General features: G+C 44.7%; 1 protein-coding gene across 1 annotated transcript in view; it reads left to right on the top strand.

The window, feature by feature from the left end:
- Positions 1 to 22,241, top strand: part of LOC146075358 (tetraspanin-15-like) — a 160,140-nt gene that overhangs the window by 114,393 nt on the left and 23,506 nt on the right. Inside the window, exon 5 of the mRNA XM_083184512.1 lies at positions 8,840 to 8,956. Coding sequence (XP_083040638.1) covers positions 8,840 to 8,956 — 117 coding nt within the window. The remainder of the gene's footprint in view (positions 1 to 8,839; positions 8,957 to 22,241) is intronic.

Raw genomic sequence — 22,241 nt, 5'->3', positions numbered from 1 at the left:
GTCTGCGGGGGTCTCCGTCACATCCCGGCGGCTGCCAGTGTCCCCCCGCGTCTCCTCCTCCCCCCTGCAGCCGGATGTCCTCCCGGCTGTGACACGGATGTCCTACCGGCTGTGCTGGGGGAGGAGGAGATCAAAGGAGGACGGGAGGGGGGCGCGCGGACGGTGGGCAGCGATAGAAGCCCATAGGCTTCTATAGGGTATCGTCACCCAGAGGGTGGTGATACCCTGCCAGGTGAAGATGGGGCGGACGGGTATTGGTACATAGGAAAATGTAGTAAAACCCCCGTTTTACCACATTTTCCCTTTAGTACACCCCGTGGTTGGATGGTTGGGGTTTGTGCATGTGCATTTCTGTGCTTGTGCAAACCGCAGCACTGAACGGCTTTGGCAGGTTACACATTAACCGGGCTTTTTATGGCGGAAACGGGGCCAGAGCAAGGGAACAAACAGTGTTGTATGGGTGTCCCCATGAAAAAAAATGCTAGGCGTTCCCCTGGAATGCAGGTGGGCCGATGCCTGCTCGGGGTGGGTGGTTGATGTCACATGACGTCAGCGCCCGCCCCGCATTCGGCCATCTCTGGATGAAATAAAAGTCAGTTCAGACTGACTTTTATATCCGAAGGTACAATAAATTATTCGATGGTCGGTTTAAATGATTTCCCTTGCTAGCGGATGCATGCGACGGGATGTGTTAACGAACACATCCCCTCTCATGGTACTGAGGTATTTCAGCGGCGGCGGGCGGGGGGAGTCGTTCGGCTGGACGGCTTATGAGTGCTCGGTAAGCAGCGAATTTCTCTGCACACCGAGCCATCCAGAATTAGGCCCTTAGTACAAAAGACCACATTTCTTTATAACATCAACATTACATTTACATTCCAGATGTCATCTCCAAGCGCTGCATCCTGCACCAGGGTGCAGTGTAATTGGGTGCCGGACGGGGTCCCGGCAGTCGGGATACCGACAGGCATTCACCCGACGTCGGGATCCCGACTGTCAAAACACAGACAGGCGGGTTCCTGACGGCCACACGCTATTTTCCCTCGTGGGGGTCCACAACCCCCATAGAGGGAGAATAGATTAGGTGTCTTGCGTAGCGAGCCACCGTGCCCACAAGGGGCTTAGTTGCGCTCACCATGCTGTCTGGGTCCGGACAGTCGGGATCCCGACGTCAGGATAATGAGTGTCGGGATCCCGACTGTCGGACCCCTATACCACACCCCTGTAAACTGTGCCGGCCTGGAAATATTATGGGTCGGCACCACTGTGTAAATGGTGAAAATCCTGGATCAGACCCAGATCGGAACCATGTTCCAAATACTGGGTCAGATCCGGGATTTCGTTTAAAAGTGGTATACTGTAATTTATGTTACTTCTAATGGTCTGAATTACAGGATTGTATAAAGATACTTTAGAAGGTTTGAGAGAGTTAAACAATAAATGTCTGTTTAAGGAACACTATGGTGATATACAGTAGTGAACGGTTTGGAAGAGACACATGGCTCCAAATTGAACAGCTTGAGTTGTATACTGCAAATTTCGTTTCTACCTGCGCACTGAGTGAGGTTTAACTAGCTGCAATACACTATGGGATCTGACTAGGACCCCATAAATTTCAAACATATATATCCAAAATCTTGGATTAGTGCTGCGCTTAGTCTCGATTGAGTCGGTAGTTCTAGTGTTCTAGTTTGAGTTTAAACTTGCATATTGGATATTTATGGATGACACAATGGTAATTCTGAATCAAGTTTACTAAAAGGTTATTGGCATTTACAATAACAAAAATGGCTAAAACATTACACGTATGACATTTAATTCTATGCCTACAGAAATGTTGATGTGTGCCACGCTCTGACCACCGGGCTGTGGGCACGTTTGTCAGGTTGTGGCATTAATCTCCTGGTCTGTATGCGGTAGAGACCAATGTCCAATATCGTTCACCAATCTTACTTCAGATTAGTGTCCTAACTCAGTCCTTATTTTCTTTAATTGTTAACTGTTTGTGGCGTCCCGCTAAACAGCTGATAAAGATGAGGATATTTGAAAGATAGAAAGTTCTTCGGGTACCCCTTTATACAGCCAGCTTGCAATATTTTGGGCGGGCTTTCGGAGGAGAGGGGACCGGTGCAGCTTAGGGCGCCGGTGTCTCTCTAGTAGTCTGCGTGTAGTGGGGGTGCCGTACGTGTGTTAGTACACGATACGGGCTCGCCACACTATTTAAAATCGACTCCATGCCAACATGGATAGTGGGGGTATGAACTATCTACGTTGGCATGGAGTTTATTTTAGAAAGTGTGGCGAGCGCCAACCCGGAAGTAGGGCGCGGCCATGCTGGCGCCGTGAAACTATACAAGTACCGAGTTGTATACTGTAGGTGCCGGCACAATTTCAGCAATATACAGTACAGTAGCTTCTAGATGTAATCAGCCTGGTTTTTACCTTAAAACAAATTGCAGCTTTAACTGCAGCTTTTTTTAGCGGCTGTATGACAGAGATCACGCCAGTAACCTCTATCACATTTGGACCATGTTTGAAATAGTATCATGTACCAATAGTATCATTCTGTATATTAATTCATTTTTAAGGAGGGTACCAATGTTATGTTTTTTTTTCAGGTCCATAGAAATATAATGAGGGGATTTCTGGAATATAAATTCAGTGGTGGCTCCTACCCTTTTTTGTTATTAATGATGGGTACGCTGCTGTCCCATCTGTTCTGTAGTCTGAAGAGCACCACAGTCTGGCCGTCTGCCATGTGTATTGGACATGTGCAATGCATTATTATTAATTATTTATTAACAGTTTCTTATATAGCGCAGCATACTCCGTTGCGCTTTACAACAGGAAACAGTGATACTACAAACTAGGTATTTGCAGAAAGTCAAAGGTAATACCCCTTTCACATCGCACTTTTAAAACGGTATATTGCCGTTTTTTTTCCATTTTAAAACGTTTAAGGCTGCTATGTGAAAGTGCCAGAGTTGATTTACCGGTTAAAGTTAACCGGTATTTCAACACGGTTAAAAAGCAGAGTCCTACACGGTTCAAAGCCGTTTTTTGGGCAGTTTGAACAGCTCTTTTTCAATGGCTTGAAACGTGTCCCTTGGGGGTTAAACGGGTTGAATTTTGAATGGTATTAAATGATTTTTAAAACGGTTTTCACCTGCAATGTGAAAGGTCTCAAGGCTCAGACCCGTTTTAAAGTCCCATTTAAGAATACCGTGTCATTACCCATTACTGCAATGTGAAAGCAGTTTAAGAGGGCCCTAAAGGGGGGAGGGTTGTCTCTCCCCCAATCCAGCACTCAAGATATTTATACATCTCAATGTTATTGCATCCTGCTTAGTAATAACAAGAAGTGCTGCCACAGTACATCTCCCTGACTTTTAATGTTTAAGGGAGAGTTACCACAGAGAATAACATTAATAAGAGGACAGAGATGAGGGGGTCATACATACTTGAAGGTTTCATAACCAAAAACTGAAAAACTGTCCAGGCCAAAATATTTTCCTGCTTTTGGACCCTTGATAACTTTGTCAGCTGCCATCACGAACCCCAATCACTCAACCATAGAGTACTCCAGCAGGTATGGCTCATAGGGTCCACTACTGAAGGTCATAAGTGCTTAGGTTGACACCAGAAATAGTTCTACATGGCTAAGGTCGACTGGGTCACAAGGTTGACACAAGCATTAGTTCGACAATAAGAAAGTCAACAGTCAGACTGTTGACTTGAGTTTTTCACTTTTTTTCCCCCGAATGTCAACACAGAAAACTATTTTACATGCTGTAGGTGTAGGGCATGAAATACCGCCTGTCGGCACATGTCGGCTCAGAAAATTCCCGTTAACGGCTCTCCTTATCGGCGCCCCCACAGCACTGCACATGAGCATTTAAAAAAACTTCCCCCCTACCCAGCCGGCTCTGGGCATGCTCAAGATCTCGCTTTTATCTCATGTGAAGCCCGGTACCAGTAGCAGGGCTAGCGTTGTCCCTGCAGTGGGGATAGGACAACGCTATCCCTGAGTTGGCGAAGCAGACGGGGCAATTTAACACCTAGGCAGCTGTTCAAAATCACCCGGCCGCTAATTACTGGGGGGGGATTACAAGGGACAGACCCACCGAGTAACTGTCCCTAGCGCATGTTAGATGCGCTGTTTATACATCTCCAAACATGTAATCCCCCCCAGTTAAACACCGCTAAGTGCAGAAAGCACTTAACGCTAGTTCATACATCTGCCCCATATTACTTAAAATGTTACCAAGAGGAATATTAATGCTATAAACTTTGCCTGAAACTACAGTAAATCATCTGGCTGAGGGAAACAACCTCTGCAGCCTGTAAAAGTCATATTTCTGCATCTTAAACAAATGGCTGATTAAACTAAATGTATGGCCTGTACGTGGCTTTCCGATACATTAATCCGCAAGCAAAGCCAGCGGCTAATGGTGACTCCCTTATAATGCATTCCTAGCATGAAGCTGCAGCCAGGAAATCCATTCTGTTTGTTAGAAGGTTCTGTCTGTAAAATGAATACGAGTTGTTATGGCATTCCATGCTACTCCTTCAAATACTTTTACGGTCCTATCCCCTGGGTATGTGAGATCATTTATTGTAATACATGACATTCTATAATTAAACTGCAGTAGGACGTTGGGGACCGTAGTAAAAAATAGCACCCAGCACAGGGGGGGAGCATAAAGGTTACATTATATGACACAATGTATGGCGGCTTAAGTCACATTGGCTGTGTGATTTATGTGGCTGATTTTAATGTAGTGTTATATCTTAAATGAATGAAGTTTCTGGCAGCAGCTTCCCCAGACCCGCTTACAGTCTCAACCTCTGTGTGCAGGTTAGCAGAGATGGGAAGATGGAACCATTCTAATGACATAATCAGAGTGTTCCTCTGTATGTTGCCTCGCACATAAAAACTCACTGGGCGGGATGTACTAAAGGGAAAATGCGGTAAAACCCCCGTTTTACCGCATTTTCCTATGTACTATCACCGGTTCGCCCCGTTTTCGCAGGCCAGGGTATCGCCACCCAGAGGGTACGCCGTCCGCGCGCCGCCCCCCCCCCCTCCCGTCCTCCTTTAACCTCCTCCTCCCCCTGGTGTGACAGCCGGGAGGACATCCGGCTTCAGGGGGGAGGAGGAGATGCAGGGGGACGCTGGCAGCCGCCGGGAGGTGACGGAGACCCCCGCAGCCCACATCACAGGTATCGCGGGGGTCTCCGTTACCGCAGCCCGATGCTGGCCACATATGTTAGTACATATGCGGTAGCATCGCGGCGGCTGCCGTGCGAAGGGCGGGGATGTATGTTGATACATCCCGCCCCCTGTCCAGAAGTGTTTCATTATTTCACCCCAATGACCCTCTGCAAAGTACAGACCATACATTACTCACCTGCTTAGACATTGGGCGGCTTGACATACAGTATTATGTGTTCACTATCACTTAAAGAAGAAAAGGAAATCTGAAGACATTAAGGGGGAAATAAAAGTTGTGAAATACACTTCACAGGTCATGTTGCTATAGGCAACCAATCAGAAGCTACTTCTTATTTATTTACCACCCTAGAAGATAGTAGACATGATGTGATTGGTTGCCTATAGCAGTGGTTCCCAACCTGAGGTTCTAGTACCCCTGGGGGTACTCTGCAGACCAGTTGGGGGTACTTCAAAATAATATTGGTAATGGCGGTAGAAGAAAAAGTCTCCCAATGGCAAAAGAAGTCTACCATTGACATGGAGACGAACCACGTTGTGTCAGCGTCATCGGCGTCTCCTCGTGCTTTTGCCCAACCAGCAATCCACTGAGAGCTACCTGCAAACATCTGCCCTGCACTGACATGAGTGGAAGAAGCATTAATCCTACAGGCGTTAGCGGGAACTCTGGAGACAATACACAGCCAGCGGCCAGACAAAGACGGACCTGATTGCTGACCATATACTAGTCCACGGCTACCTCCAGGCATACTGCTCACTTCCACTCATAAGTACTGTGGATATTTCAAATTGAGATGGGGGGTACTTATAAATGAAAAGCCTAATCTAGGGGTACGGGAGAGAAAAAAGGTTGGGAACCACTTTCCTATAGCAACATGACCTGTGAAGTGTATTTCACATCTTAGTAAATTTCACCCTAACTCTCTTTGAGAAAGTTTCCTGAATCTATCTCAGCTCAATTCAGAGCTGTTCACTAGGCTGTGATTACTCATAGCCTAGCAAATTGGTCAGCGCCAGTGCGCCCCCCTCCCGTTCCTGCGCCACCTGCATCCCCTCACTAGCTTGCGACGGGATGTCTACGAGAGCACATTTCCGTGCATGTGGACTAGGGATGCCAATCCCGAGGCATTTTTTCAATCCCGGAATTCGAGATTGGATTCCATAATAAAAAAAAACGCCCCGGCCGTCCCGCATATTAACTTACAGTACATGTGTGCTGCGGTGCGGCCTGGAGGGTGGGCGGTGAAGCTTACGATCAGTGAACCCGGGAGCCAGGCGGCCATGTAGTGAAGCCGGGACTCGGGAGCCAGGAGGTGGGTGGATCTTCTGGTGGTGGCGAGTGATGCATTCAGGGTGGGAAGGTGGGCTGCGTGCCCAGGACGGGGCTGTGCGGCTGCCCTTGTCACGCTGTGCAGAGCCGTACTACCGGTGACAGGACAAGCCGGGAAGCGTCTGAGCACATGCTCAGACGCTGGCCGGCATTAGACTGCACAACCCCTGCATTTTAGGAGCCAAATCCCGGGATTGGCCACCCTAATGTGGACGAAGGGGAGAGAAATAATTAGACTGACTTTTATTTCTATCTGAGATCGGTGAAAAGGGGGCGGGTGCTGATGTCATGTGATGTCAGCCGCCCACCCCGAGCAGGGAACGCCAAGCCTGCGTTCCCAGGGGAACGCCCAGTGTTTTCATAGGGGCCGCCCTTAAACAACAACAAAAGAACAGGACTCTCTACACAGGCACAACTCATTTTGGGGCAATTTTGTGGTGACTTGTCAAACCATGGCTGCATCGTGCAGGTTATTGCCTAAGGCCCAAGCAAACTGCTAAGACATTGCTACAATGAATCAATGTGCATCAGAAATACAGTGATTGCAGGTAACTATGCAGCAACATGTTGCAAATCAGCTTGTAACTTTTACTTTGTACTACAGGCGAAATTCATGGTGGAGTTCGACTTGTGGTCTTACTGACTGTGGTGGATGTATGTCCATACATCCACCAGAGCATGCAGGGAATTTTAGGATCTGCAGATCTACAGATCTACTATAGCTACAGTAGGAGCCTGGAATTTTGGATAAAACATGGGGCCCTGTCCATTGGTACCTCGGTCAGCAGGTTGGGCAGAGGCTTCAGCAAAGATCACTGATATTGTAGCCAGCCAATGTAGTAAATATTCCCCTTGTTGTGAACACAGCTGGGACATTTTACAGGTTCTGATGGAAGGACTTTGTCCTTATGTGTTTCCACTTCTTCCTTATGTCCTAACCACACCATGTATCATAGCTAGACTACTGTCAACGCCCAGCTTGATTCAGTGGTGGAAGCAGTCTGAGCTGGTGCTCCATCTGACCGTTTATACGCAGTAGCGCACGCAGGGGGGGTTTCTGAGTACCCAGAAACCCCCCAGGAGTCTAAGGATCCTAGTCTGAAAGCTGAGGGTCCCCTCTTTCCATGGGTACAAGAATTAAAAAAATCGGCCCTTGGGAACCGGAGATATCTGACTTCAAAGCAGTGGTCCCCATCCAAGACTGTTAATTGCTCTTCACAGTCAGATATTTCAGGTTCTGTCTGACAAAGAGTTTTTCTGAAGGTATATTCCAAAAGCTGGGACTCTCCCCCTTTGATGGACACTAGCAGCTTGTCTCTACTGTTCCCAAAATCAGAGATATCAGCCTTCCAGCAGCTGGTTACTGCTCCAGCTCCACACACCTGGTATGTAGTTTTATATACTCGTTGGCAGATTGCTCTGCCTCCTGAACTCTGATCCCCTAGTCCCCAATACCATTTGATAAGTGGGATTCTCTAGTTTTTAATTCCATTAAAATCTAAGTAATCTATTTCTGGGAACTGGAGATATCTGTAGTCAAGCAAGCAGTCCTCCCACCAGAAAATTATGAATAATAAGACCACTTCACTATACACCCCATCTCTGCATATTAAACACCTCTACCACCCTGGAAGTTATGTATCAGGGCCCCTTCATTCAGCCCAATGCCCCCTTCTCCCACCCCATCTCCCACCATCTCTGCAGTAAAGGGGTAATTAGTGGAAATTACTGATCCAGGCCCTGCATGCTGAGCAGTTGATATAATACCCCCTACCACCCGGGGCAAAGCTTCCCCCACCCCTACTGCTGGAGGATCGGTAAGTGCCCCAATACATTGCTATGCCCAGGGGTCTACACTGCTGTTGATGCCTTTGTATGTATATATATAATATATATATGTATGTATATATGTATAGATATATATATATAGATATATATATCTATATATATATATCTATATATATATATATATATATATATATATATTTTTTTTTTTTTTTTTTTAATTATTATTATTTATATACATTTGGTCTATCTATAATACTTTAACTGACCCGGCATATACTGGGTCACCTAAGTGTCCATCTCCGTGCTTTGCTCCGCCCCTCTGGAAACCCCCTTCTGAAAATCCTGCGTTTGCCACTGATACGGTCTGACTGTATAACCGTTAACAGCAAAAACTAGCATTGCATTTACCAGCAAGAAGTGTGTAAATAGTGACGGAGAAGAAGATACTTGTGCAGTCTGACAAATACTCTCTGTATTTATTTCTGCAGTTTTCCTGCTGTGGAGGTGATGAATTTACAGACTGGGAGGTGAATCCGTATCATTCGTGTAACAGCACTGGCCCTTTGTCCTGTGGAGTCCCGTATACATGTTGTGTAACTGGAAAGGTAAGGCAAGTCCCAGGATTGCGCTTCAATATCAATTTAGTAGTTACTACTCTAATGTGAAGAGAAGAAATCCAGGCTCAGTCTTTTTTTGTGTGTAGTAAATACTAATACATCTTACCTATATGGTGGCTCCTCTGCGGTGGGGAACCCCTGGAGAAATTCATCATCCTGGGCAAACTGTCTTTAGTCAGTCAATAACTGTTCATGTAGAACAGGGGTGGGGAACCTTTTTTGTGCCAAGGGCCAATTGTATGGTGGAAAAATCCTTCGGGGAAATTATGTAAAAATGTATCTTACAAATTGTCCTGTTGCAGCCGTCCCACGCTCCGGCGTCTGTTGCTGAATAGGACTGACAGTGATGCTCACAGCCTGAGCTCCTATTTGGCAGGATGCAGCAACGTATGTTTTGCAGTTAAATGTTTTCGGAGATTTGGCCGCTTACCGCATAAACACCAAGCTATTAACGCTGGTATTTACATAATAAGTGGCAGAATGCATTGCATTCACTTCCTGTTGTATATGCAACTCATTGGGGGCACAATGTACTAAAGTGAAAAAGCATGCAAAAGGTCAGGAAACCATGGGAATGGACCCATTGAACGGCTTAGTCACAAAGTCTGTATCGCACCAAATGGGGTTATTTGAATCAAAACAAAGCTACAGTAGGTGATTGTAGATACATATGGGTGTTTATCTGTTTCACTTCTGTATAATCATTCCCAGCGCCGGGAATATAACATTACATTTATATTAATAACCACCATCTGCATTATCAAATTTTGAAAACGGCACATAGGAAAAAACCCCGCACACGTCAGGACCTCATGTAAAGAATTTATTACAGATTCACGTCTGAAACACAGATACGACCAAATCTCATCTAATTTCAAGAACCAGCGGCGTGTGACTGCAATAGAACCAACTTCCCTTTGTATGACTAATGAAAAAAATCTCCTCGTTTTCATGCCGGCATTTAATAAATGTGTTTGCAGAAGGTATCGCGTTGGACGGAAAACTGAAAATAAATTATGCTGGAATACATCAAACGTTGCGTTCTTATCATGATATTGAAATAATGAGCACTTTAAAAATGCATTAAAATGTCTGAGTTGGAGATAAATTGCTGCATGGATTTAGGTGTATGGAGTTGAATAAGTAAACAATCCTCTTTTCTCCTTTATTGGGCCCATAATGCTCAAAATTTAGGCATTCCATAATGAATTTAACATGACATAAACCTACCCAAAATACACTTGTTTAAAACAGACTTGCCATATGGTTTTTATCAAAATGAGAAAACTGATTATACTATGTATACAATGTAATTCCGGCCTATGGGCCTGATTCTGGTTGACTCAGTAAGCTCCTGATTCTGGTTGACTCAGAGGGCCTTCCCCGCCGAAACCCCAGCGTGCCGTATACCCTAGCAACCATGCAAGGGGATGTGTTATGAAAACACACCCCCTCGCATGTGACCATCAAATTATTTATCCTGGGCTCCCAAATATACAGATGGAGCTCCCTTCAGTGTTGCGGGTCATGGCAGTTCAATCGCCAGGACACCCGCCATCAGACGGAATGGGGGGCACGCGCACTCTGTTCTGTCTGAGCCCACCACCACTGCTCCCCCTCTGGTGTCCGAAGCCCCCTGCACCCCCCCCCCCCCACACACACACACACACACACAGTATGCCTACAGTAGTATTGCCCACCTCTGTAGTACCACTTACACAAAATGCCCACAATAACGCCCTTTACACACACATCTGTTTCTGTCCCTCCAGGAGCTCCATGCACCCTGTCCCCCCAGCCCCCTCTCACCATGTCTTCAGCATGTACAGAGCCTCCTCCTCTTATTGACTCTTTTTAACTTTGGCGGCAGTGATGGGATGACATCACATACGCAGTTCCAGAAAAAGGAAGCCTCTGGAATAGGCTTTTCTGTTGTAGTTACTGTGTAAAGCTGTGGTGGAGGGAAACTGAGTTCCCCCTACCATTAGAGGTGGTTGAATTAAGTTCCACCCTGTTCACCCACCCACTTTAAACCCTGGGCATGTATTCGCAACGGCCCTGTTAAGCAGAGCAAAGAGCGATAGGCAGACTCCCAACTGCCCCCACCATGGGACTTCTGCCCATGGTTGGCATGGGTGTGGTATGGCGGTCCAACAGGGGGGGGATCCCGGCGGTCAGTATCCCGACGTCGGAATCCTAACTGTATATATACGGTATACTGACAATCGGACCCCCATGTCGGGCAGTCATATGGCACCAGGTCGGGACAGTCCCCAAAAAACTGACTGTCCTGTAAAAATCAGGACAGTTGGGAGGTATGGTGCAGACAGCTGTGTCACAGTGATGCAGTCTGACTGTCTCCTTTCCCCCCACCAGTCTTAAATCTACATGTTGTTGGCTTCGGCTGTGGCAGGGCACCCTATCTGGCCGTACAACCAGCACATACATAGAACCGGCCCTGGAACTATTGGAACGGCTTTATTCATCTCCACCCAAGTCCTTTGACCATTGTGTCTTTTGTAAGGGTGTTCTAACAAGAAGACATTACAATAATGAGCGGGCATGAACCTATCTTGGGGGGTGGGGGTCTTTTTAGGACGCACGCTATGTAACTGACATATTCTTAAATATGGCAAGTCCTATTTAAACATACAAAGCTAAATAGAAAACTGTGGAAAACTGTGAATAAATGAAGCTGGAACACTTCAAACATTGTGTTCTTATCATGTTAATGAAATAATGAGCACTTTGAAAATGAATTAAATGTCTGAGTCGGAAATTGTAGTAAGTGCTTTGTGCTGTTGGTAGTATGCAAATGTGACTGTAAATAATCCTCCGCTCTCTTTTATTAAGTTGCTGCTGCTCAAATGTGAGCATTTAATAATGACTTTATGTGCCAAAAGTGTACTCAAAATGTTTAAAGTAGATTTGCCAAATAATGAGAAAGCTAATTATACTATGTCTACAGTACAAAGCAACTCCAGCCTAGTTGAATTTTATCCAGTATTTTTGACTAACACTACATGAGGGCAGCTATAGAGCATTGATTTGCAGTATGTGTGTGTGTGTGTGTGTGTGTATGTATGTGTATATATATATATATATATATATACAGTATATATATATAGTAAGCTGCTTGGGCGGCACTCCACAAGCAATGTAGCCAGCCTTTCACTTGTATTAAAACATTTTACATTTTAATACATTTGAAACACTGGCTACACTGCTGTGCCATGTGATTTCTTTGTGGAGTGCTGCCCAAGCATCGCACATTATTTTAGAGATACGTATGGTCTCTCCCATGAGGGCACCCAGGCATACAGTCAGTAAGTGGAGTGCCAGTCTTTCCTGTATTTATATACTATGTGGGTGTGTGTCTACAATGCGGGAAGGCAGATGAATACTGTATACCTGCCTGTACTGGAGTTTTCCATATCCAAGTGCCACCTTCATGCATTCGTTATGTTGAACCTGGCAGTAGGTACCTAATGAGGGAACTGGAGAAGCCACGTTTGTGTTGGATGTATTGTTCTCTGCACTGACGATTTTTATATATACTGTATAGATAGATAGATAGATAGATAGATAGATAGATAGATAGATAGATAGATAGATAGATATGCAGATAATGATATACTCAGAAACGCAATACAGGTTGAGTATCCTGTATCCAAAATGCTCGGGACCAGGAGAATTTTGGATAACGGATTATTCCGTATTTCGGAATATTTTAATATTTCAATGATGTATTTTGAAGTATCTTGCATTTATGCTGTATAAACACATAATATACACACAAATATATTTTATTACCACATAAAATACACACAAATATATTTTAATTGTTCAAAAAACAAGGTTTCAAAACGTGAAACAAAATGTGTGTACTATCTCAGCACTGAATTTGAATGCCAAGCAATCATTGTCTTGCACATATATAGTGCCAGTTACATATCATGTCCCCAGTGATGCTGTTACAAATGTCCCCAGTGAGTTTTTAGCAAAAAAAAATTTTTTTTTCACTTTCTGGAATGTCCGTATTTCGGAATAATTCGGATAACGGATACTCGGATACGGGATACTCGACCTGTATGTAATTTTTGCAGTAAAAATAGCGATATGTGCATGAAGACAGATGTTTCAGAGCTCACAGTGGCACAGCCCAACACACAGTATTTCTTCTATATCAGTGCGTAATTGGATGTTCCTTCTGCCTGAGTTATTGCGTATAGCTAATAGGACCTTAGCTCCCGCGCTTCTCATCGTACAGTACAAAAAGTATGTGCTGCACATACTTTTTGTACTAGCTTTACATCGTATCGCATCACATTGTGTACACAATGCATGCACAAGGCATGAGATGCGATACGATGTGTACTTTAAAAGTACAAAACGGACCCCCAGAACGGAGCGTGTATGGGCTCCTTAAGAATGGAAGCTAAAGTCCATTTATCAGTCAGCACTAGGTGTATCCTACAGTATGACTGATGTGCATAGGGAAAAAAGAATAATCTTGAACTGATGGATTCTTAGCCCACCATGCACCATACAGATCATATTCTCCAAGTAGATAATGAAAACCAGGGGATTGGTTCGGGTGAAGGGCTGTTCCTGATCCAATGGGTCTAGAACTATACCAAAGGATCAAGCACCATATTAAAATCTCCAAGAATCATAATAGCACCTTCAGCTTGCCTACCATCTGCATTCTGCAGGAGACTCCCTGGAATAACAGCAATCTCCTTCTCTTCCTCATTAGTCTAGAAATCTCCCTAATTTCACCTAGCCCACATTACAATGTTAAATTTTGGGGGGGGGGGGAATTAATGAGAGATACAGATGGAGCCGGGCTCCCTCTTGCTGGCGAATCGCCAGAATGTCACCGGTGGCGATCCGCCAGCAGCCCGGCTCGCCATCTGACTGAGACGCACACGCGTCTCATTTTCCATCGGCGGGGCGACGGGAACCCTGTCTGTCTCCGCTTCAGGGAGACAGACAGGGTTAGGGGGTTAGTTTTCAAAAGTAGGAAAGTATGCCTATTCAATGTGCAGAGTTTCCTGCAAAATGGCAGCTGTTTAGAATTAGGGGCATAGCAGGAAACAAGTGTTACTTCATAGTTTTTTGTGGGGCGGTCCCTCACCCCACCAGTGTCCCGTAGCGGGGGCAGTTGGAAGTTCCTCCAGCCTCAACGGAATAGACGCTGGGTACATAATTCAGCATTGCAGAAGGGCGGAATATAGGGGTGTTTTCGGACACTCGCGCAGTTCCGTTTTAACCTTCACAAAAGTTGGGCGGTATGGGTTGGGTGAAATTGCACCTGGGTGTAAGTACACATGGTCTATATGCTGTTGGTATAGAGCTGCCTAACCACTTGTACTGTATGGCCTGTGACATCCACGCTGTCTCTTCTGTAAACAATATCCTAATGGGCAATGCATCTGCTTCCTAGTAACTTGGGAACACTTTAAGTTCATCTCTGAAAGCCCTCTCCTGTGCGCAGTACAAATCCCAAATTAAGTCATTTATTTCCCATCTGAGGGTTTTTAAGCATTAAACAGCAGGTGCGCTCAGTCAGAACTGGGATTGGAAAGGACGATTATTTTTATCTCCTATTTACAATTCAAAACGTATTAATAAACATGCTGTTCCACCACTGTGTTTACTCATAACTTATACATTCGCAATCATCTAGGATGGAAGCTGTCACATACATTAAGGAGCACTGCAACGTGTATAGAGAAGGGAGCAGTCTAGTATTAACCCTGTGATTTGAAACACAAGGTCATAATGTATAACGGACATGTGCAAGGCTTGGTACAGGATTATAGTGTAACTGTGAAAATTGCAGCTATTAGACAACTGCATAATTGCTCATTGGTCCAGTTTCCCATCCTCTCCTGTGCATAGGTTATCTGATTGTCATTGGGATCAATATTCTCCATTTCCTGGTCTATCTGATATTACCGCACATGCCTTGTTATATCATTTGTCACAGAGGTAATAGAATGTACATGCAGATACTTTCCGGCCTCCCTGTCACACACCTCTCTCCACTCCAATCTATCCTCAATGATGCTGCCTGGCTCATCTTTCTCTCCAAACTTACTAGGGGCCTGATTCAGAGCCAAACGCAGGGTACGCTGTGCGCATATGTGGGGTCCCCTTGTGAAAGGACCATGCGAAGGCTAGCCTTCGCTGGCTACAATCAAGGTGATTGACAGGCGCCAGGTGTTTGGGGGCATAATGGAATGACCCAGAAAATACAGGCGTTCCCCAGCCATTGAGAGGGAGGGCCGCTTAGGTCAGCAGAGGCCTACTTATTCCCATGGTCTTTGCAGTGCGGATTGAGGACCTTATTCTGGTCCATTCGCTCACATGCGAGATCAATGTTTTTACAATGCGCATGCATATTTCTGCGCTGTTGGGCGTTCCCATGGGAATTGCCCGGTGACGTGGGTGCCAGGGGAGGGTAGCTGACATCACTGGATGTCAGCTGCCCATTCACTTCCTTCAGAACGCCCACGCACATCTAAGGTTGCTCTGAGCAACCTTAGATGTGCGTGTGCCTTCCACATCATTCGATGGTCGGCGACCATCGAATGATGTGGGTGTTCCCCCGCAGCCTGCGAATGGATGTTTATGTTAAACATCCATTCACAGCCAGTGCATGCATACACAGCCAGTGGGTGTCGGCCATGTGACCATTCTCAAGGCGGGGTTTTGGCGGACTCGCAAGGCTGCAAATTCGAAAATGTTACATTTGTGGTGATGTCTCAATCCTTCCTGTACCTGATGCCTACTTCGTGTCTCCGCTTTCTCTAGAATAAACTCTCTGGAGCTGTGGTAACACCAACCTTGTCTAATCTGTGATCACTGAGCAGATGGAAAAGGTAATCCAGCCATAATTGTGTAAGGAGTGCGGACATTTAACGTACTTAACCATGAAATATACATTTTCTTCTTGTTTTACTGTGTTACCCCGTCTCATCTCTGGATAACAACAGTTTAAACCATGCTACACTCAAAGCTGCTGAGAAGGATTTAGCAGTGTGTGCATCCCTCTCAACAGTGGCGGCAGCAGAGGAGGAATACTTGTGCGCATTCAAATGTAGGGGACATGGCCTCGCAGTCACATGCCAGCTAACTATTCCGAATTTCGTGGGACAGTTCCATTTTTCAGGACTGTCCTGCATTCCTCTGCCTGCTCAGGGTGAGCGGATGACGTCAGCAATTCGGCTAAAACCGTGCTGCAGAAAAGTAAGTCCTGGGACTTGCGCTTGCCATGCTTCGGGCTCGGTGCCTCGCTACCCTTGGAACACTATTTTATTCTCCCACCACGCCCTAGTGGATAGTAGGGCACGAAATACCACCTGTCGGCACATGTCGGCTCAAAAAACAGTGAAAAACCCCATGTCGACTTTTTGACTGTCGACATAACCCATATCAACCTAATGATCCTGTCGACCTTATGGCCATGTCGACCTAGACTCAAGTTGACCTTCCTGCATGTCGATCTAGACACATGTCGACCTAAATGCATGTCAACCTAATGGTGTCGACCTAATGAATGTCTAACATCTTGCTAGTGACCCAATGACCGTATCCCAAGCATACGCCCCTAAATAGGAGAATCACAACCATGAAATGAAAGTTGTTTTAATTCTAAGCCATGTTTTCTTCTTTCCCTCCGTATAGTATCATTCATGTAATCAAAGATAAAAAAAAAATCCATATAGTATAACACAGCTTAAATTAAACAAGACAAACAGACAATGATGTAAAGTGCAAAGTGTTTAAAGGACTCCACATGAATCCTCTCACTGGTGGAAAACGGAACAATTACCAACTCATGTTGAGAACTATGACGTCACTAGTTCTCAGATAAGACATATGTTGTCATAGTGTCATAGTCACCACTATGTTCTCTGGTCAGCCAGACAGCAAAGCAAGAGTCCCGCAGTAGTCTTTTTGGGTAATCGTCCACAGTCTCTGTGGACTCTATTCTTAGTAGAGAACAGATCCGAACGGTAATTATACAGATGGAACAGTGCTCCTACTGGCCAAAATGGCACTGATATATTTCATTTACAAAGCAATAAGTTTTCAACAAAACGTTTGTCAGTAATGAGTGTTCCTTTGTTTGCTCAATGCTATTACTTAGCTGAGACAGAGTCATCAGTAAAGTACAGGAGAACATCAATAGACACTATTGATAAATTGCTGTGTCAGCTCAGATATAGCTCATCATTAGTATCTTTATTTGCAAGGTGTCACAGAAGCTTGCAGTGTAGGATAAATCAGAATGACATCATACAAATTACCTATATACATAAAAGCAGGGACCCACCTGATAAAGTCCCCATGACGTGGTAGCTGGCCCCCTGTTTTTAAGGGGTGCCGGACAGTTTCCCGACAGTTGGGATCCCGACAGTCATTACTAGAGATGTGCAGGCTCTGATTTACTCTGTTTTCAAAGCAGGATCTTATTGGCTATCCCAAATCACATGACAGTTGTTGACAGTTGATAGCCAATAAGATCCTGCTTTGAAATCAGAGTAAATCAGAGTCTGCACATCTCTAATCATTACCCCGACATCGGGATCTCAACAGTCAAAACCCCGACACTCGGGATCCCGAAGACCAAGGCTATTCTCCCTCATGGGGGTCCATGAATAGGTGGTGAGCGTAGCGAGCCACCGTACCCACAGCATGGCGAGGGCAGTGAGCCCGCAAGGAGCTTTGTTGCGCTTTCCCCGGTGTCTGAGTCCGGCCAGTCGGGATCCCGACGTCGGTATAATGACTGTCGGGATCCCAACTGTCGTGACCATATACCACACCCGTTTTTAAGCAAGTTTGTGCTAAGAAGCTCAGTTTAACTCAATGTTAAATTGTAGAGTTTATTATAATTTACATTTTCTGTTTTTTTTTGTGTTTAGATTTTGCACCTGCATTTCCTGCGGCACTACAAGTCTCATTATGGTAGCACCTATGAGGTGCTACCCCTACTGAGAATGTTCAGGGTAGTGCTGTTCTTCCTGGGGGCTGGTGACAATCCTCCTCTAGGTGACATCACAAAGTCATGCACTCACAGGTCTCGGCCAGCACAAGGAGCTGTAAAGCCCGTTTACGGTGCTGATGTTTATGCCCCATTTCCAAGCAAAAATGGCATATCCAGCTGATTTATAGCCTCAGTCCACAACTGAACACATGTGATATTACAATCCAGGGTACTTGTTTCCTAGCACGGCGCCCATTGCATCGTATACCATAAGCCTAAATATGGTATACGATGCGATGCGGCACAATATTGTACAATAAAAAATCATATTGCATTGTATGCTATACAATGGCATACAATGCGATGGTATACGATTTTTTTATTGTACAAGCACCCTGATGGGTCCTTACAATGTTAAATGGCCCCCCACTATCAACGCGAACCCGAAGCGTGGCAAGTGCAGCGGTACGCGTCCTCCGACCTTTTCATTTCCCCACTATCCATGTCGGCGTGGAGTTGATTTTAGATAGTGTGGCGAGCGGACGCGGAATACATGTCAAGTAATACGTGGCACCTCGTGGGGCTCGCTGCGCTCTCGCCGCACTATCTAAAATCAACTCCACGCCGACGTGGATAGTGGGGGTATGAAAAGGTCAGAGGACGCGTACCGCTATGCTCGCCACGCTTCGGGTTCGCGTTGATAGTGGGGGGTGGCGTGGGGGTGCATTGAACATTGTAAGCACCCAATACAATAAAAAATCATATTGGGGGTGCATTTTACATTGTAAGCACCCATTAGGGTGTATCGCATCGCATGCGGCTATATGGCATGCGATGCTTATGATGCCATAAAATGTAAATTGTGGGCGCCGTGCTAGGAAACAAGTGCCCAATCCAGTGTGCTGGGCAGATTTATTAAGGATGACGAGGTGATAAAGTGGCTGGTACTTTCTCACCAGCCAATCAGCTCCTAACTGTGAAGTTACAGGCTGGGTTTAAAAAATGTCAGCTGGGAGCAGATTGGCCGGTGATAAAGTATCAGCCACTTTATCACTTCACCTGGCTTAATAAATCTGCCCTTTGAATGAAGAACAGATTAATAGATTTTGTATAGATTTGTGATATCATTTAGAGGGGCAATATTGTGTTTCCTGTACTCAATGTTGGGGGATGTCATATGTTCAAAAAGGCCTTTCAAAAATATTAATGTTGTACAGTAAACATTAAAAAAATTCACATTGATTGCAGTAATCCAGTGACCTTATAGAGTATACTTAAGTACATTGTGCAATGAGAACAGAGTGCAGCTACATTTATTTACTCAAGGTGACAGAAATCCATTTGTTGTGCACTGATCTCCCACCTGCATTTCATAAGTGATAATGTACCAGAGCACCGTCAATGACCACGTTACATCTTTAGCAATTTATGCCAAAGATCAAACTAATTATCATTAGTTTTACAACTGACCCTATGGTCCTATTCTGCAATTAATGATCACACTTTAACCAATGTTTAGAAATGGTATAGTCCTTTCTCACTGCCTATAATTACGCTGATAGTACAAGAATGCAGCTTGTTTCTTGCCAACTTATTCTCTCCTAATTTGGCTATTGGTAACTTTCACTACACATTCTCAACCTTGATTGATTCTCAGTGCAATTGGCCTTTGCAAGTAAGATTATTGCATCTACAGTAGGTATGTCATGATATGGGTTGCAGAAAACATGGAGGAAAATAATATGCTGTATTTGACATATTGCATTGTTTTATCTATAAATTAAAAATGCCTTCAGAGATTAGCCGGTAATGCAGGGTTGCCTACCCTCCTTTGCAATGCGGGGGGTGTGTCCACGATGACAGGATTGTTGTGGCCACGCCCCTAATTACAGCACAGCATTTCAGCCCCGCCTCTGGTCACACCCCCTTCAGAACATGTCCGCCAGCTCCGCCCCCTTCTATGGCTAGCTGGCTGCCCTCTCCCAGAGAGGGCAGCTGAAAAGTAGGCAACCCTGCCTTAATGATACATTTAATATTAAACACAAAGGAGCTTGAAGCAGCATAATTACTTTTACCAGCGGTCATAACGTGTTTTACACTGCGTTTTTTCCACACATGACACACAGGGGTAGATGTAAAAGCTGAAAATCGCTCAAAACAGCAGGTTTGAGCGGCTTTCAGCTCAAAGCCGCCCAGTGTGTATGCCCCAGCGGTGAGCGCTGCTTCACGCTCCCGCAACATTGCCGGGAAAGTCATTCATCTGCTGGTTGTACCAGCAGATGAGCGGCTTTCAGGACGGCTTTGCATAGCGCTGCGCTATGTAACGATGTCCTTTCCCCCCCCCCCCCCCCCCCCTCCGTCGGCACCGGGCAGGGCGAAAGCCGCTCATGGTGTATGCACTGAGCTGCTTTATCCGTGCACCATCGCTGTCCATACACGCTGGGCATAGTCGCCCAGTGTGTATGGACCTTAAGGGGGGTATTCAATGTCTGTCGAGCTCCTTATTTTTGTCGAGCTTTGTTGTTTTCTCGACGAGAGGTTGGTTATTTATGAGGTCGCCTATTCATTGTCTAGTTTTCTCGACTTGTCGAGCAGAGCTCACCTGATTTGGTTTTCGGTTTGCTCGACTGTCGAGTTGAACATAACTCGACTTGTCGAGTTATTTTGGGTAAAATCTGTCGAGATAATTCCTGCAGCCTATTCAATGTCAAAGAATTCACCTGACCTCGACTGTTTGAAATCACTCTTCCCTCAAATTCAACTCGACAATTATTTCTGTCGTGACAAGGGAGTTTCTCTTGTTGCATGTTCATAAATTGTGTTAAATGTATATGCAGGATTGTACTAATGTTTGTAGTGCTTATCTTGACTTCTGTCTTTGTGATATTTTGCTAAATATTCCTCTTTTGATTAACTTTACATTTGCTGCATGTTTATATGGTATGCTTTAACCCATTATTCCATTGTCAGCATCAGTTTTCAGCTTGTATTATTACGCATTTGTTTAAATTATTCCATTTGGCATATAAGAAGTTTTATCTTTTTTTCTGCTCACCTTTCATGTTCACTGTGCTGCATTTTGCCCATTGAAAGTCTTCTGTATACATGTCTATTTATGTCTACTTCTGGTTTGATCAAACACCTATGTTTAGTTTGTTTGTTTGTTGCCATTCTTTTGTTTATTTCTACAATGCAATGCATTGCAATTTACCTCAGAGCTATCATTCCTGTACTGAGACTTCAGGGAGATACCAGCATTGTGCAGTCTGCTGATTTGGAAATGGTTTTTATAGGAGAATTTTCATTTTTAACAAGATATCTACTTTTATATAATTGACTATAAAAATGAAGCCTATCTCTGACAATTGCCACTTTCCTCTCTAGGGGAGAACTCGACTTGTCGAGCAGGGAAGAACTCGACTTGTCGAGCAGATGAGAACTCGACTTGTCGAGCTAAATTTTCAGTTAGCAAAATGAGAAAAACAAATGCAAATGCTCGACAATTCGGACTGTTACTGGTGGGATTGAAATTACAGTTTGAATAGGCGAGAACTCGACTTGTCGAGCTAAATATTCATGTCGAGCAAAACGAGAAAAACAAATGCTCGACAATTCGGACTGTCACTGGTGGGATTGAATACCCCCTAAGTCTGCATCAGCTCCAAAAGGTAAACTGTGTTATTGTTAGTAATTAGTGGTCCGTATTAATCCTTTGCATATCGGGAAAATCGGAAACAAAGTGATAAGATTATTGCTAACATTTGTGCTACATGTGTCTGATTTCCAGACTAAATATGCCTTTAGGCGTGATGTTCAATGAGCAAAGAATATCGTTGAAAAATAAATAAATAAAAACGTAATAATTGTCTTAACCCAAAATACAGTACATAAAAAAAAAAATCTTGATGAAAATCTCCAAAGATAAATACGAGGCTGAGATTCAGATAATATTGTTTTGCTAAGGGCTCGTCTGCTGCAATAGTTGACTGCACACAGAATCTAGAGAAGAATAGCTGAATTATTTAAATTTAACCAAAGGAAAGCTGTAACAATTCTGAATCCCTGAGCTCCCAGGCAGCAGATAAGAAATTGCTTCTCAGGACTCTGCTGTTACAAATGAAGCGGTGTTCCTCTTCATCTTTCATATGGACAAGGAGAACCCAGCAGTTCTATCCCATAGCCGCCCGTCTTTTATCCTGTAAGAATGTGGCATGTGAAACGCACACTGCCGAAGGCACGGACAGAACTAATGTGAATTGGTAAATCATCAGTACA

This window comes from Crinia signifera, chromosome 4, assembly GCF_055691185.1.
Source record: "Crinia signifera chromosome 4, ASM5569118v1, whole genome shotgun sequence".
Lineage (NCBI taxonomy): Eukaryota > Metazoa > Chordata > Amphibia > Anura > Myobatrachidae > Crinia > Crinia signifera.
The sequence above is the reverse complement of the archived record's forward strand: the minus strand, read 5'-3'. Positions and strand labels throughout refer to the sequence as shown.